The following is a 14,737-nucleotide window of genomic DNA, read 5'->3' on the forward strand; positions in this document are numbered from 1 at the left end:
ACACAAATCAAAGTAACTATCATTGAGTTCAAACAAAAAGTACAAATTGGTTAGAAAAAGTAAATTTTGGACAAAAAATACCCCTCAAATGATGAGGTGGAGGGCAAAGACAAAGGGTTAAATTAGTGTTTTCCAGAGCCATTAATTTTCTTATATTATAGATTAACTCAAAGACACAAGTTAAAAATTATAATTGAATAAAAAATATTTTAAAATTTGTGCATTGATTTTAATGAAAGTATAAAATTAATTTTTTTATTGTATTTTTCAAAATAAAATTTCTAAAAGTAATTTTCTTAACTTGTGTCCTTGATGCACAAGTTAGTATTATCCTATTATTATTTGTCATGTATTTAATTTTGATAGTATATGGTTGTTTTTATGATTTAATGAGAATTAGATAATTATTTTTGAGTTTTTAAAAATTAAATTCGATCGAACCTAATTAATTTTATTTTGTTTATTTTTTATTTTATTTCTTATAAGACTGATCCATTATAAAAACGAGTTTCATAATATTGCTAAACTATTATATTTTATAATTTAATGATGATATTTTGTACACTAATACACGATATGCAATATGAAAGTGTAAGTTTTATTTAGTTTATGGTTTAAAATATGATAATGATTAAATTAATGTTAAATAATATTGAAAATGTTATCACGTAATAATAATATTGATATATTCTAAAATTTAGATAGTTTTTTTTTAAAATAAAAAAAGAAAGATGAAAGTTTGTGAATTTTATAAAAAAAAGGTCATATTTATGTGTTTAGCTCAATAAATATTAAATCGATCAAACCTATCAAATCCATCCAATTTACCTGCCAAATCTAGTCTGTCGAAAATCAAAATTTTATTGGTAGAATTTAGACCTTTAAAATGAAATTGCATTTTGCGTTGAAATTAAGTTTTTGGCTCGATATAACTTAAATTGGCCAATTGTTCAACTCTAGTGACCCGGGTTCAAACTTGAGATTTCAAATAAATTGTTTGTACAGCCAAATTACTACGATGTAACAATGAAGACAAAAATTTTGAATTTAAAATTTGGTTGGTAAAAAAACCTAAAATTTGATAGGGAAATTCTTGCATAGAAATTAGAAACACACATATATCCATATTCTTATAAACAATCAATAAGGTGTTGCTATTTTAAATCAAAATTTTAAATTTATTTTAATTGGAATATGGGCTGGTGGTGACAATGAAGGAGAGAAAAAATTATTTTAATTTTTAATTAACAAAAATTGTAATTAGTTGTTTGTAAAACTACGTGTTATGTTCATTTCTATCTAAGAATTTTCTATTTGATGAGTAGAAGAAGAGAATTACGGACGCATCATTCATCACCTAATCAAAAAGTTTATTCATGTTTGTGTTCTTAGGAAAATCGACCTCAACAAATAATAGGGAATAGAGGAATTATGTGCAAGTTTATGAGGATTAAGGGAAGCTATTGAGGATGTGTTAAATATTGAGTAATTTTTTTTTTGTTAAATTTAAATAACCAAGAGAAAAGGTATTCAAGTCATTTGAGTTGTTGAGGATATATGAAAAGATGATGGTAAAATGAGTCTATAGGATGACACCAATAGATGTTAAGGGGTTTTGGGTGAATAAATGATAAGGTGTTTTGTGTGAGTGATGAAGATTATTTCGTATAATATGTGAGGTTTAGGGAAAGCTGCTAAGAAGAAGGAAGCCCATAGTCTTGTTACAGAAAAGAAACTCATGGTTGTCTGTATTAAAGAAACAAAATTAGAAAAGGTGGGTTTATTGGGATGGCGTTGTGGGTAGAGCTGTCAATATGGACTACCCGACCCTAAATGGGCCAGCCCTGACGGGCCCTGGGCTTTTTAGGGCTAGGCCAAAAAGGCTCTGTGTAATACGGGCTCGAGATTTATTACACGAGCCCGGCCCTAGATGGGCTTCGGGCTACCCGGCCCTAAATTGGATTTTTTATTTAAAAAAATGGCTTTTTTATTTTAAAAAATTAAAATAAAAATTCTATAATATTTATTATAAATAAAATTAAAAATTATGTTATTTTAAACATAATACATTTTTTAAGTACTATATTGTCTCTTATAAATACTATAATGTGTTTCTAAATACAATATATGTCTAAATTGTATAAAATAATACTTGAATATTTATTATAAGAGAAAAACTAATATAATACGATAAAAAATGTTGATTATCTTAATGTATAAGATTTAAAAGAGAAAGATTGAATAAAATAGAGATAAAATTTAGTGAAATGAAAAAACTCAATGTGCTATTTTGGAGTAAGATAATATAAATTTTAATTTATTTTTTTAAAATTTATGATTATGCGGGCCTAATGGGCTACCCACGACCCATATGAGCTAGCCCTAATGGGTAGAGGGCTTTTCAGGGCTGGACTAAAAAGGCCCTGAAAAATATGGGCTCTAATTTTGAGGCCCAAGCCCTATAATTTTTCGAGCCTGGTGGGCCGGCCCATATGAGCTAGCCCGTTTTGACAGCTCTAGTTGTGGGGTTCTAGTGATTTGTGTTTCTCCAATACGCCATATGTTGAGGCATATGGAGAGATTCTTACCATATGGGATATTTTATGTATGTTCGTTGATCATGCCATTACTATTGATCATGCACTCATTATCGAAGAATCAAACATTTTATATGACAAATGTTTATGATCCGTGTGATGAAAGAGGTAAACAATCACTATAGGAATTCTTGAGTGATATCATTAGAAGTCATATATGATTGAGTTTATATGTGTGTGTGGTGACTTCATTCATGTTCATTCTATTGAAGAGAAAAAGAATTGGGTGGCCGAAGATATGTAGACGACTCCATTATTTTCAATAAGTGCATTGAAGACTACATGTTGTTTGATTACCTTTGTATTGGAGAAAATTTACATGGTATCGAAGAGATGGTCGTTTCATGGGCACATTGGATAGTTTTTGTTGTCAGATGAGTGGTATCAGACTTGACCCAATTGTGTGCAATTAGCTTTGATTTGTGGTGTTGGACATATGACACCCTACACAAGATGTGGTAAATTGTGGAGTTTTGAAAAATAATGATTTAAAACAAAATCATTTGAGAAATCGGAGTTTAAAACTATTTCATAAAACAATTGAAAATACGCAGCAGAAAATCAGAGTAAAGAAAAATAACTAGAAAATAAAAGAGATAAGGAAAGAGAAATAACACCGAAGAATTATACATGTTCGGTCAGGAAGACCTAATCCTGTCTCCAAAAATTATTATTGAGAATATTCATTTTGCTTGAGAGCTTTTAGAAGGTTAAACCCACAAATCCCTTTATACACGGAAATGAAGTTTCAGGCTAACTTCTAACCAAACCACGAACAAGACTTGAATTAGTTAGTCTCAAAACTTAATAAATACTTTGCACAGGTTAATCTCAAACAAAAGCATAGTTTTGAGTTGACTATCTTACGAACCGAACCGAGGTTTTACATAAGCTGACCAAGAATTGAATGACATTTTTACCAGGCTGATCTTGAACCTACTGAGTTCTTACATCAGGTTGAACTCAGAAACCAAGTAAAATTTTACACTGCCTGATATCGAATCGATAAAGATTTTAACCGAGCTGAGCCCAAGAACTGTTGTAGAGATTTTCACTAGCTGATCTCCATGAACCAAAAGAGAACTTTTTCTTCAATGACGGAGCTCCCAAACCAAACAGATACAAAGACAAATTGTCGAATACAAACAAGGAAACAAATACTAAGACAAATCGTCGAATACAAACAAGAGGTTTTTTTAAAGATTTAGCTCAGGACCAAAATAACAATTTCTTAAAGAAGAATTATTTATTCAAGAGAAAATTCTACTCTTGTTAATTTATAATTTACCCTATCACAGAATAATGTTTCTCAGTAGACTCAACAACACTTTCAAATAACTATTACTAAAATATATGAGAAAATAGTAAGAGATTATGTTGTAGACTATTGAATGTAGATCTTAGATCGGGAGGTTAGTTACTTAGTGAAATGCCATCATACTCAAACACACGACAACCATATTGATCATACGTCGATTCGAGAGCTTATTTGAATAAAGCTTCATCACTTAAAATTTTTCTGTTTGCGTAGAAGCCGCTCCACGGAATTTTGACAAAAGACAACTTGGTTAGATAAAGAATAATATCAACTATTACGTTGGGGGTACTATGGTATGAAAGCAAGAAGAAAAAATATCACATTTATTTTTGAGATATGAGTTTATTTTTGGCCAAATTTAGTGAAACATTCTTAAATGTTCGGGGATCTCATACATTCTTCCAAATGAAATTTTCGTTCATACTTTTTAATTATGCGACCCTCACTCCGTTTTTTTCGGGCGCAAATATTAACATGAAAATTTGCAATTTGTAGGCTTAAAAGGTACAATTTTTGCAATCCCGCCCCATCCCGCACTCATTTTTTTGCGGGGCAGAGTAAGGTTTTAGGCCCGCGCCCTCAATAAAAATCCGCACCAACTCATTTTTTTGCAGGCTCTTACAAAGCGTGCTTAAACGGGACGAGAATGCCCATTTACTACCCCTATTTGTACATATTATTTCGTCCCGGAGAATCATGGTTATTGTTGCCACCTCTTTTGTGTTTTGACATCTAAGATTTTTCATTACGGCTCTGCTCTTACATATCTCGTGCTTGAGTGAATGATTTTTTTTATATTAATTTATATTTTAAATAAATTTTTTACATTATCAATCAATTGTAATTATTAGACCATTAATATAAAGATAAACTAATTTTACACCATAATCCAATAAAATTATAACATCTAGATCTAGCTATGCCATATCAGTATTTTAAAATTAAAATTGTGATTTGGCTGGATATACACTTGTGTGCATATTTTTTCCCTCTAATATAAATAATATGCAAGTACTTATAATTATGGGTGAGAATAGGCTGAGCCGAGTTAGGCTTTGACAAGCTTGAGTCTGGTTTGTTAAAAAATTTAAAGTCTAAGTCTAACCTGTAGTCTATCATAGACATCTTTTTAGGCTTGAGCCAGACATTTTTAAAAGCTGGATCAACCTATTAGCCTACCTGCATATTTCATTTGTACATTTGTAAATGAGCAATTCAACTAATGTAAAGTAGACTAATAAATTATAAGATTAATGTGACTAAATATTTATTTACATTGAATTATTCAAATTTATCTAATAACATACGTTTTGAGATACTATTTATTTGAGAGAACTTATGAAATCAATTTATAACATTGTTCATAACATTTTTCAATATGTTTTAATAAGTTTTTTAAGATAAATATAATATAATAATATTAAAAATTTATTTATAATTATTTGAATAGGTCGGCCTGATAAATTTAAAAGATTTTTTTCATGATCTATGACCTAACCTTTAGGTCTTTTTTTATTTAAATTTAAAAAAATCTAATCTAATCTAAATTTAAGTGTGTATAAATTATGCCTAATGATTTGTTAATTGACCTGTCTTATTCCCACCCTTACTCCTACTTCAACAAAATTTATAAAAATATAAAACTCATATTTAAACCTTAGTACTACTATTATTATCTTTTCGTGGTTATGTTACGCATTATATTTTCATGGTTATGTTACGAGCAAATATTCTTCCACTAAGCATACTTTCGGTTAGTTGAGATTCATTTTCTGTGATGCAACGCTAAAGTCCTTTTTTTTTTTCTCACACTTTCTTGGTGTCCTCACTCATCATCATACACCAATAATAACAGGTACGCTACTTTTTGTTCTGTGCTTTCAGAGCTTCTTCTAGGTTCTCCATTCTAACTTCAATTTCATGTTTTTCATAGAAGCACGTGTGTTTCTGGTTCTTACTTTAATATTTAATTAACGTTGTTTGTTTTGTAGTTGTCTTTTTTTGCAGGAAAACAAACAATTCTAATTATGTCAATTTTTGTTCATCCTAAATTTATGTTTTTTTGTGTGTGTTTTTTGTTTGTTAATAAGTGGCTATTATTTGTTGTGTTTTGTTGGTTCAATATGCAACTCTATCCAACCAAATTATCTCCTTAAATATTTTTCTAAAAAGCATTTGTTTTTTGTTTTGTTTCTGAAATTTGTTTCTACTTGCCAATCTGGGTATTTTGAAAATATTGAATATCTATGAAGTATGAAGCACTGTCACATAAGTACGATAATTCGAGAAAATGGAAGTGATTGAATGTAATCACATATGTTGGTGTGGAACGAATGTTAGACACAACATATGTCTGACACTCGGACACATCTTTAAAGTTGACGAAGAAATCAAGTTGATGTGACTTGATCTTGCATAATAAATCATGAATGTGTTGGAAAATCAACAGTTCATTTTCTCACCAACACAAATCAACGATTGAGGTTACTTATTTTAGCCTCTGAAGTGAATTAATCACTTCAGATGAGCTAAATTCATTTCTTACGAAGTTTGAATGGTCATTTGTTAATCGAGGGTTAGCTTGTGTTAAGCTATGAGTTTGATTCAGCATAGTTCATGGTGTTTATTGTTTGCTATTGCGAGAGTGAAAATCTGTTTGTGATGAGTGATTTAGATTGCAAATGCATACTTAAAATTTAGTCTCTTTCTGCTTTTTGTGCAGAAACATTGCAATGGCAACTTGTATACCTGCTGGAAGGGGCACATTGCATTATAGAGTGACAGACTACAAGAGACATAGCTGTAGAAGAACGGCATGGGTTTCTGATATGCCTATCAAAGTCAAGAGATACTTGCGAAAAGATCTTTCATGGTAAATTTTGAATTTTGATGCAGTAATATTTTAGTATAGTTATGTCATATCTCACTATCTGTTTTTTAATCTAAAAATGAGATCTTCTTTGCTTCTCAAGAGTCATTGTTGAATGGATTTTACTCGCTTCTCAAGAGTCATTCCATTGTTAGTTTGCTGTTAAAACATTTACGTGGAGCATTCTCAAACTACGGTTAGAAGATTTTGATCTAGGAATCAAGATTAGCGACCTCATATCTTGCTAATGGTAACATGTGTAAGAAAGAATACCTATGTAGCACGGGCACTTCAGATTCAAAATGTGTCACTATCTGGTGTCCGAAATTGACACATGTGTTACATTCAATAATTTCATTTTCTCAAAATATCATCTGTGTCGACATGTTTGTGTCCTGTCTGGTGTTTGTGTCATTGCTTCATAGAAGAATACTTGTTTTCTTTGCCAGAGTCAAATTGTGAAATCTTACTTTTGCACTAAGGTTGTACATGTACTATTATACTACACTGATTGCCTAGTTATAATGAAGAGTGTTAAAGTAACTCCAGGAAACTTGATCACAAAGAATGAATGGAAATAGATAGACTTTGAGACTCATTCTTCTTAGAGAAACTAATGATTTTCAATTGTTTTGGGGTGTATATTTTTAGGTCTAAATGGGTATCCAATTCCAAGGTACTTCAGATACACAGATGCGAGTTTTCTGAACCTCCACTTTGTAAGAATCAGAAATTCTTCAAAGTCATTTCTTCATCCAAAAAAGACGGTCATACAAAATACTTTGACTTTTCCGTCATTGGCAGTGGAATTGCTGGCCTCAGATACGCGCTCGAAGTTGCAAAATACGGAACTGTTGCAGTCATAACAAAGGCTGAGCCTCATGAATGCAACACAAATTATGCTCAAGGTGGTGTAAGTTCTGTGCTATGCCCTTCGGATTCTGTGGAGAGTCACATGAAGGACACCATTGTAGCTGGTGCTTATCTTTGTGATGAGGAGAGTGTTAGAGTATGTTCTAGACCTATTAAATTTCCCACGTAAATCATTCTCATAACAGAATTTGAACAAACTACTACTTTCTGACCCGCCATTGACAACAATGCTAGTTTCTATTACTTCTGCATTGAGCATTACATTACTTTGTATTCATTTTTTCCAGGTTGTCTGTACCGAAGGACCAGAGAGAGTCAGGGAACTAATTGCTATGGGCGCATCGTTTGATCACGGGGAAGATGGTAACTTGCATCTAATGAGGGAGGGTGGTCATTCACATAATAGAATTGTTCATGCTGCTGATATGACTGGAAAAGAGATTGAGCGTGCTCTATTGAAGGAAGTTACCAGCAATCCTAATATTTTTGTGTTTGAACACCATTTTGCTATAGATCTTCTCACTTGTCAGGTTAGTTCTCTTTTTTGTTTTTTCCGGTATTCCTAAGAAATATTTGGAAGTTCAAAATTTGAAGAACATTTTGAATTTTTGGATGCGTTCACTAACTGAAAAGTGCCAATGTTACAGAATGGATCTGATATAACTTGTCTTGGTGTTGACACACTGAATACTGAAACCTTAGAGGTGGGAAAAGTAATTGCGTGTAATTGTTTGAGACCAAAATCACTTCTATCATTGAATATTTTCTAATCTTTAATCTATTTTAGCTTTTTTAGGTGGTAAGATTTCTTTCAAAGGCGACTTTACTAGCGTCAGGGGGAGCAGGACATATTTATCCTAAAACCACAAATCCATTGGTAGTTCTCTTTTCTAGAGTTTGAATTCTCCTTTTCCTATTTTGCTGTTTGGTTTAATTTTGATAATGCAATGGTTGAAGTATAAATAAAAAATAAACGAGCAATGCGTTCTACGTTAAGCTAAAAACATTGAGCCATCAAATTCATTCTAGTTTTTGCATGTTTAATATGTTGATTTGTATATGCTGTATCTCTTGCACTGTATTGAAAGTCTTATTTGAATGTTAATTTAACTTGTGTTTTAATGTCACAGGTAGCCACCGGAGATGGAATTGCAATGGCACACCGAGCTCAAGCTGTGATTTCTAACATGGAGTAAGTTGATTGCTTCATAACTGTTAATATTTACCGGTGAATGAATAAGGATACCCATGTCAAGTCTTCTAGTGTTTTTTATGATAGAGTATATCGTATTTCGTTCCTTTCTGTGGTGATATTTTTCTTCTGTTTTTTAAAAATCATGATCGATGCAGGTTTGTACAGTTCCATCCGACCGCCTTAGCCGATGAAGGGCTTCCTATACAACCAACCAAGCCTAGGGATAATGCATTTCTGATATCTGAAGCTGTAAGGGGTGATGGTGGCATCCTTTATAATTTAGCCATGGAAAGGTTTATGCCTTTTTATGATGAAAGGGCGGAGCTTGCCCCAAGAGATGTAGTCGCAAGAAGTATAGACGACCAACTTAAAAAGCGTGACGAAAAGTATGTGCTCCTTGACATTAGCCACAAGCCGAAGAACCAAATTCTCTCTCATTTTCCCAACATTGCTTCAATGTGTCTTCAGTATGGTTTGGACATAACACGTCATCCGATCCCTGTTGTTCCAGCTGCTCATTACATGTGTGGAGGAGTTCATGCCGGGCTCCAAGGAGAGACGAATGTGAAAGGTCTCTATGTAGCCGGTGAGGTAGCATGTACAGGTTTGCATGGAGCAAATAGACTTGCTAGCAACTCATTGCTCGAGGCACTCGTTTTCGCACAAAGAGCTGTTCAGCCGTCTGTAGATCAAATGAAAAGCTCTAGCCTTGACCTGACCGCATCAAATTCATGGCCAAGACCTATTGTGCCGTTTTCACTTGGAAGTAATGCCAAAGACAAAATTTTATCTGCGACGGATGAATTGAGGAAAGAACTACAATCTATCATGTTTTACTACGTAGGAATTGTGAGGTCAACAATGTGGTTAGAGACAGCGGAGAAAAAAATCGGTAGTCTTGAGGCGAAATGGGAGGAGTACTTGTTTAGGCATGAATGGAAACCGACAATGGTGTTCCCTGAGATTTGTGAAATGAGAAACCTTTTTTGTTGTGCTAAGTTGGTGGTTAGCAGTGCCCTTTCAAGGCGCGAGAGCCGCGGATTGCATTACACCATTGATTTTCCGAATCTCGAGGAAAGTGAGAGACTTCCAACAATCATTTTTCCAAGTTCACATTTGAACAGTACATGGAGTTCTAGGCAATTACACAAGCAACCTATGTATCAATAAGGCATCAATTTCTACCATTATATATATATGAATAGGTAACTTTAATTGAAATTCAGCAAAATAAATACCAAAAGAGAAGGGAATAGTCATTGGCTAGAATTTGTTATTCAGAATGTCTTTCCTCTCCCTTATAGTTGTCAACTAATTATTTTATCCATGAGGTGTCAACTCATTGCTAAGACTTTGACCTTGTAACCTCTAAGGCCAGAGTTCAAATATATATGTATAGGTAATTTGTGTCACTCTCTCTTCTAACAGCGGTATCAGTTTGAGATTGTGATCAAATCTCAGATATATATTTTTATGTATTGGCTCTTATGTCATCACCATTCTAGTTATTGTATGCAGTCATGTTTTTCTTGCAGCAACCCTCTAATACTGTTAGAACCAATGAAGCACAAATACACTAAAACCTATGCCATATCGTATCTGATACGTACAAATACGCCGCTGATATACGTATCGAAAGAGTATCCGTGCTTCATTGGTTAGAACGTCACTATGAAGTAGAGATGTTTCTTGCACAATTTTTTCCTTTATTAATGGTAAAATATACATTGAGATAACTTAGAAATATGTTAGAATGATTGTATCAAAGTTGTCTACATATAATTGTGTTACTTTTCACTGTTTCATTATTGCATCATTTCTTAAAAACTAGCATTAGCATATAATAAAAGATGAGTAGGAATAAATGATGTATTGGGAATCACAGGTGATATTACATGTTTGTTCCAAAGATACATATTGGCCATAATGATCTTGGAGTTAGCTTCAGTCACATATAAACTTTGGACACCCATTTCTTTGCACATGCATATCAAAATCATGAATAATCATGAATGGTTATAATATCAGTTTTTGATCTTCTAACTATAGCTAGGATTTTCTCAGTTATAATATGAGTAGTTGATATAATTATTATTTTCACATTAAGTATTTATGATGTGAAGGCCCTCTCGTGAGTTGTTGTCTTTTTGCCAAGAGTTTAAGATAGGGACAGGTTACTTTGTCATAGTGGTCCAAAACATGTGATTGTTTTCTTTCAATTAGGGGTGGGAATAGGCCAGGCCGGCCTACAGGGGCCTATGGCCTAGCCTACTTAAGGCCAGGCCAGGCCAGGTCTATTTGATAAAAAGGCCAGGCTTGAGCTTTTTTAAAAGCCTATTTAATAAAATAGGCCAGGCCTAGGCTATTAAAAAAAGCCTATAAAGCCTTGTAGGCCGGCCTATATTTTCATATATATTAAAATTAGTCTAAATAGTTTGGCCTATATATGCATATATATCAGAAAAATTGTTAAATAGATTGGTTTATATATATATATATATATATATATATATATATATATATATATATATATATATATATATATATATATATATATTAGAAATATATATTAGAAAAAAATGATAAGTAGGTAGATCTAAATGTTCATATATATGCGACCTATTAGGCTTCTTAAGTAATATGAATTAATTGAAAATATTAATAAGAAAGAGGCTTTTAAATAGGCTTCCAGGTCAGGCCAGGCTTTTAAAAAGGCCAGGTCAGACTGAAAAAACAAGCCTATAGTAGGCCATAGGCCAGACTCAGGCCTTGTAAATTTATCGTAGGCCAGGCCCAGGCCTTATAAAGCCTAGCCTAGCCTAGCCTATTCCCACCCTTACTTTCAATGGGAAATGATTTTGTTACAACTTAAAAATGTACAATGGCTCTATCTATTTTATTAGTACTGCCAAATTCACTTCTTGGTGTGATTCAAGTAGTTTTCAACTCGCACGTCTAACTCAAGCTACATCTGTCGCATTCACGCAATTAAAATTAGGACAAAACTTGGTACAATTCTTTAGGTGTTATGACAAATATACTTAAATATTATTTAGTGAGTGAAAATAAGAGAAATTTGCATACATGTAAGAGGAAATTAGACACTTGTTATATTTTCATTGGAAAATAGTAAGAACCACACCTAAAGAATTGTACCTAAGTTTTGTCCTTATGATTATCGTGTTTGTTAAAATAAATAAAAAATATCAAATTTAAATTATGGATGTCTGATCTTGATCTAACAACTACGGTGATTTTGAATGCATCATAAACGATGACACAAAATCGTACTCTTCGGAATTCTTCCGATGTGATTATGAGTTTCACATCAATAAAACTTTTGTTTATCTTTTTTTTAATAAAAAATGGTATGATTAAAAATGATAAATATGTAAGCGCATGGTTTTGTAATTATGTTCAATGTTTAATCAATTTGAGGCAAACTTATGCAAGAAGACAACTGTGTGATTTGTAAATAACTGTATGCAACAAAAATTGTCGGTGTATTCATATATAAAATAAAGTACAAACCTCACTGAAACCATGATCCATACAGTGAGTGAGTGAAATCTGTAATCTCCTCAACAATGAATTCTGGGAGATTAATTCATTTACTTTGGTGTTTCAATCTGTATGTAGCATTTACATTCATTCAAGTTTCATCTCAGAACAATATCTATGATTCAAAGAAATGTGTGTACCCTGCAATTTACAATTTTGGTGACTCAAATTCTGATACTGGAGCTGGATATGCATTATTCACAGGGGTAAAGCCTCCTAATGGCATAAGCTTTTTCGGAAGCCTCTCAGGAAGAGCTTCCGATGGTCGTCTCATCATCGATTTTATCAGTAAGTTGATGCATTATCATCATAGATTCAGATTGGCATATTAACTTATTTACTGATTTAAGCACTTGTGTAAGAATGTTAGAGAATGTTGGATCTTTGCAGGTGAAGAACTGAAGCTACCATATCTAAGTGCTTACTTGAACTCAGTTGGATCAAATTACAGACATGGTGCAAACTTTGCAGTAGGAGGCGCGTCCATTCGTCCTGGCGGTTACAGTCCAATCAACCTTGGTATTCAAGTATCTCAGTTTGTTTTGTTCAAATCACACTCCAATATTCTCTTCAATCAACTCTCTAACAACAGTTAGTTTCTCATCACTTTGCATTCCCATTCTTGTTTATTACGTCTATTTTTTTTTTTTTGTGTCGGACAATAAACATACTTTCATTCTGTAGTGTTGATGCTGCAAAACTTACGAGTGAAAATTGAACCTATGCGATGTTATTTATAGGGACAGATCCGCCTTTTAGAAGCGGTCTTCCGAGGAATGAGGATTTCTCTAAGGCCCTTTACACCTTTGATATTGGACAAAATGATATTGCCATCGGTTTGCAGCACACTTCTGAGGAACAGGTTAAAACCTCAATTCCTGATATCTTGAGGCAGTTCGCCCAAGCAGTGCAGGTAAAAACCATGTTATATAAACCGGACTACCGAGCACCAGCTAGTTCTCTGATTTGTTTGATTTCGATTACATTGCAATCTCACTTGTTCGATCTCACTTGTCATTACTATGTTTTAGGTTCTATACAATGAAGGTGCAAGGGTGTTTTGGATTCACAATACAGGTCCGATCGGATGCTTGCCCTATGACATAATCTATTATCAACCCAAGAACGGTAACTTGGATGGAAACGGCTGTGTTAAACCGCACAATGAGATTGCTCAAGAATATAACAGGAAGCTAAAAGACCAAGTGTTTCAGCTAAGGAGAAAGTTTCCATTAGCCAAATTTACATATGTTGATGTTTACGCAGCCAAATACAAACTTATCAGCGATGCAAAGAGCCTAGGTAATGTTCGAATCTCCAAAAGACAACGCATTGACTAATTTTCATGTTCGCGTCGTGATCTTTGTTATTGCCGAACAAATCAATGTAAATTTTAACTTGTATGTTTGATTGATTTGTGGCAGGTTTTGTGAATCCATTGGAATTTTGCTGCGGAAGTTACTACGGTTACCATATAAATTGCGGGAAGAAGGCGATAATAAACGGAACAGTTTATGGAAATCCATGTAATAATCCTTCACAACATGTTAGTTGGGATGGTATACATTACTCCCAAGCAGCAAATCAATGGATTGCTAAACAAATTCTGTATGGATATTTATCTGATCCACCAGTTTCAGTTGTGAAGGCATGTCATACATGATTAAGTAGTTAGATTTTCAAGTTGATGTAATAAACATACACTTAAAGAAAATGTACTGTAATGAAAGTGATGATTTATGAAGTGTAGTGATTATAAAGAGAGCATCAACACAAGAAATGAAAGCAATATAGAGAAGCTTAGAGTTGTGGTATCACTTGCAACTTTGATATCTAGTCCTTATAGTTCTTATATCTAGTATGAGTCGTTGAGCAATATATCCTCACCAACTTTGTGTGTAGTGGGAAGATTAACCCAACAATGTTCCGACAAAGCATGAAACATAAAATTGGTTCTAATAGCCGGTTTTGATATCCACTGCATGCTAGTTGACAGTTCGTGTGAGATCATGTAAGTGTAGTTGTTCGGTGTCTTAAACAGGGCTGAAAATTCATCAGGCTGATCTATATGGGGCTATAGTTTGACGAATTTAAGGTTTAACTTAGTCTGCCTTATTTAATAAAAAAAAAAGCTAAGCTTATATTTTCTTTAGAAGCCTAATTAAATAGGTCAATCTTATGTTATTAAAAAAAGCTTATGAATCTTTATATATATAAAAGAAAATTTGTTAAATAGTATATAAAAGATCTTGTTGTCTATGTCAAAAAAAAAAGGTAAAATAAACTATTTGAAAATCTTATGTAAACAGATTTTCAAGCTAGAC

The 14,737-nt window shown here is 33.0% G+C and overlaps 2 protein-coding genes across 4 annotated transcripts; both read left to right on the forward strand.

Moving 5' to 3' along the window:
* Positions 1-5,612: 5,612 nt before the first annotated feature.
* On the forward strand, positions 5,613-10,562 carry LOC131625277 (L-aspartate oxidase 2-a, chloroplastic-like). Of its 3 annotated transcripts, none has more exons than XM_058896158.1 (8): positions 5,613-5,770; positions 6,638-6,787; positions 7,436-7,793; positions 7,945-8,187; positions 8,305-8,361; positions 8,454-8,534; positions 8,788-8,849; positions 9,008-10,562. In XM_058896158.1, exons 2-8 carry the CDS (start codon positions 6,648-6,650, stop codon positions 10,020-10,022), a joined length of 1,956 nt encoding a protein of 651 aa, XP_058752141.1. In that variant the 5' UTR covers positions 5,613-5,770; positions 6,638-6,647; the 3' UTR covers positions 10,023-10,562. The 3 variants fall into 3 exon arrangements, with proteins under 3 accessions (XP_058752141.1, XP_058752143.1, XP_058752142.1); XM_058896160.1 differs by lacking the exon at positions 5,613-5,770 and adding an exon at positions 5,796-5,811; XM_058896159.1 differs by lacking the exon at positions 5,613-5,770 and adding an exon at positions 5,833-5,854.
* A 1,727-nt stretch (positions 10,563-12,289) lies between these two features.
* LOC131625248 (GDSL esterase/lipase At3g27950-like) lies at positions 12,290-14,142 on the forward strand. The gene is made up of 5 exons (XM_058896129.1): positions 12,290-12,701; positions 12,804-13,004; positions 13,154-13,326; positions 13,445-13,715; positions 13,838-14,142. Exons 1-5 carry the CDS (start codon positions 12,440-12,442, stop codon positions 14,074-14,076), a joined length of 1,146 nt encoding a protein of 381 aa, XP_058752112.1. The 5' UTR covers positions 12,290-12,439; the 3' UTR covers positions 14,077-14,142.
* The last annotated feature ends 595 nt before the right edge of the window (positions 14,143-14,737 follow it).

Source organism: Vicia villosa, unplaced genomic scaffold (genome assembly GCF_029867415.1).
Source record: "Vicia villosa cultivar HV-30 ecotype Madison, WI unplaced genomic scaffold, Vvil1.0 ctg.000197F_1_1, whole genome shotgun sequence".
Lineage (NCBI taxonomy): Eukaryota > Viridiplantae > Streptophyta > Magnoliopsida > Fabales > Fabaceae > Vicia > Vicia villosa.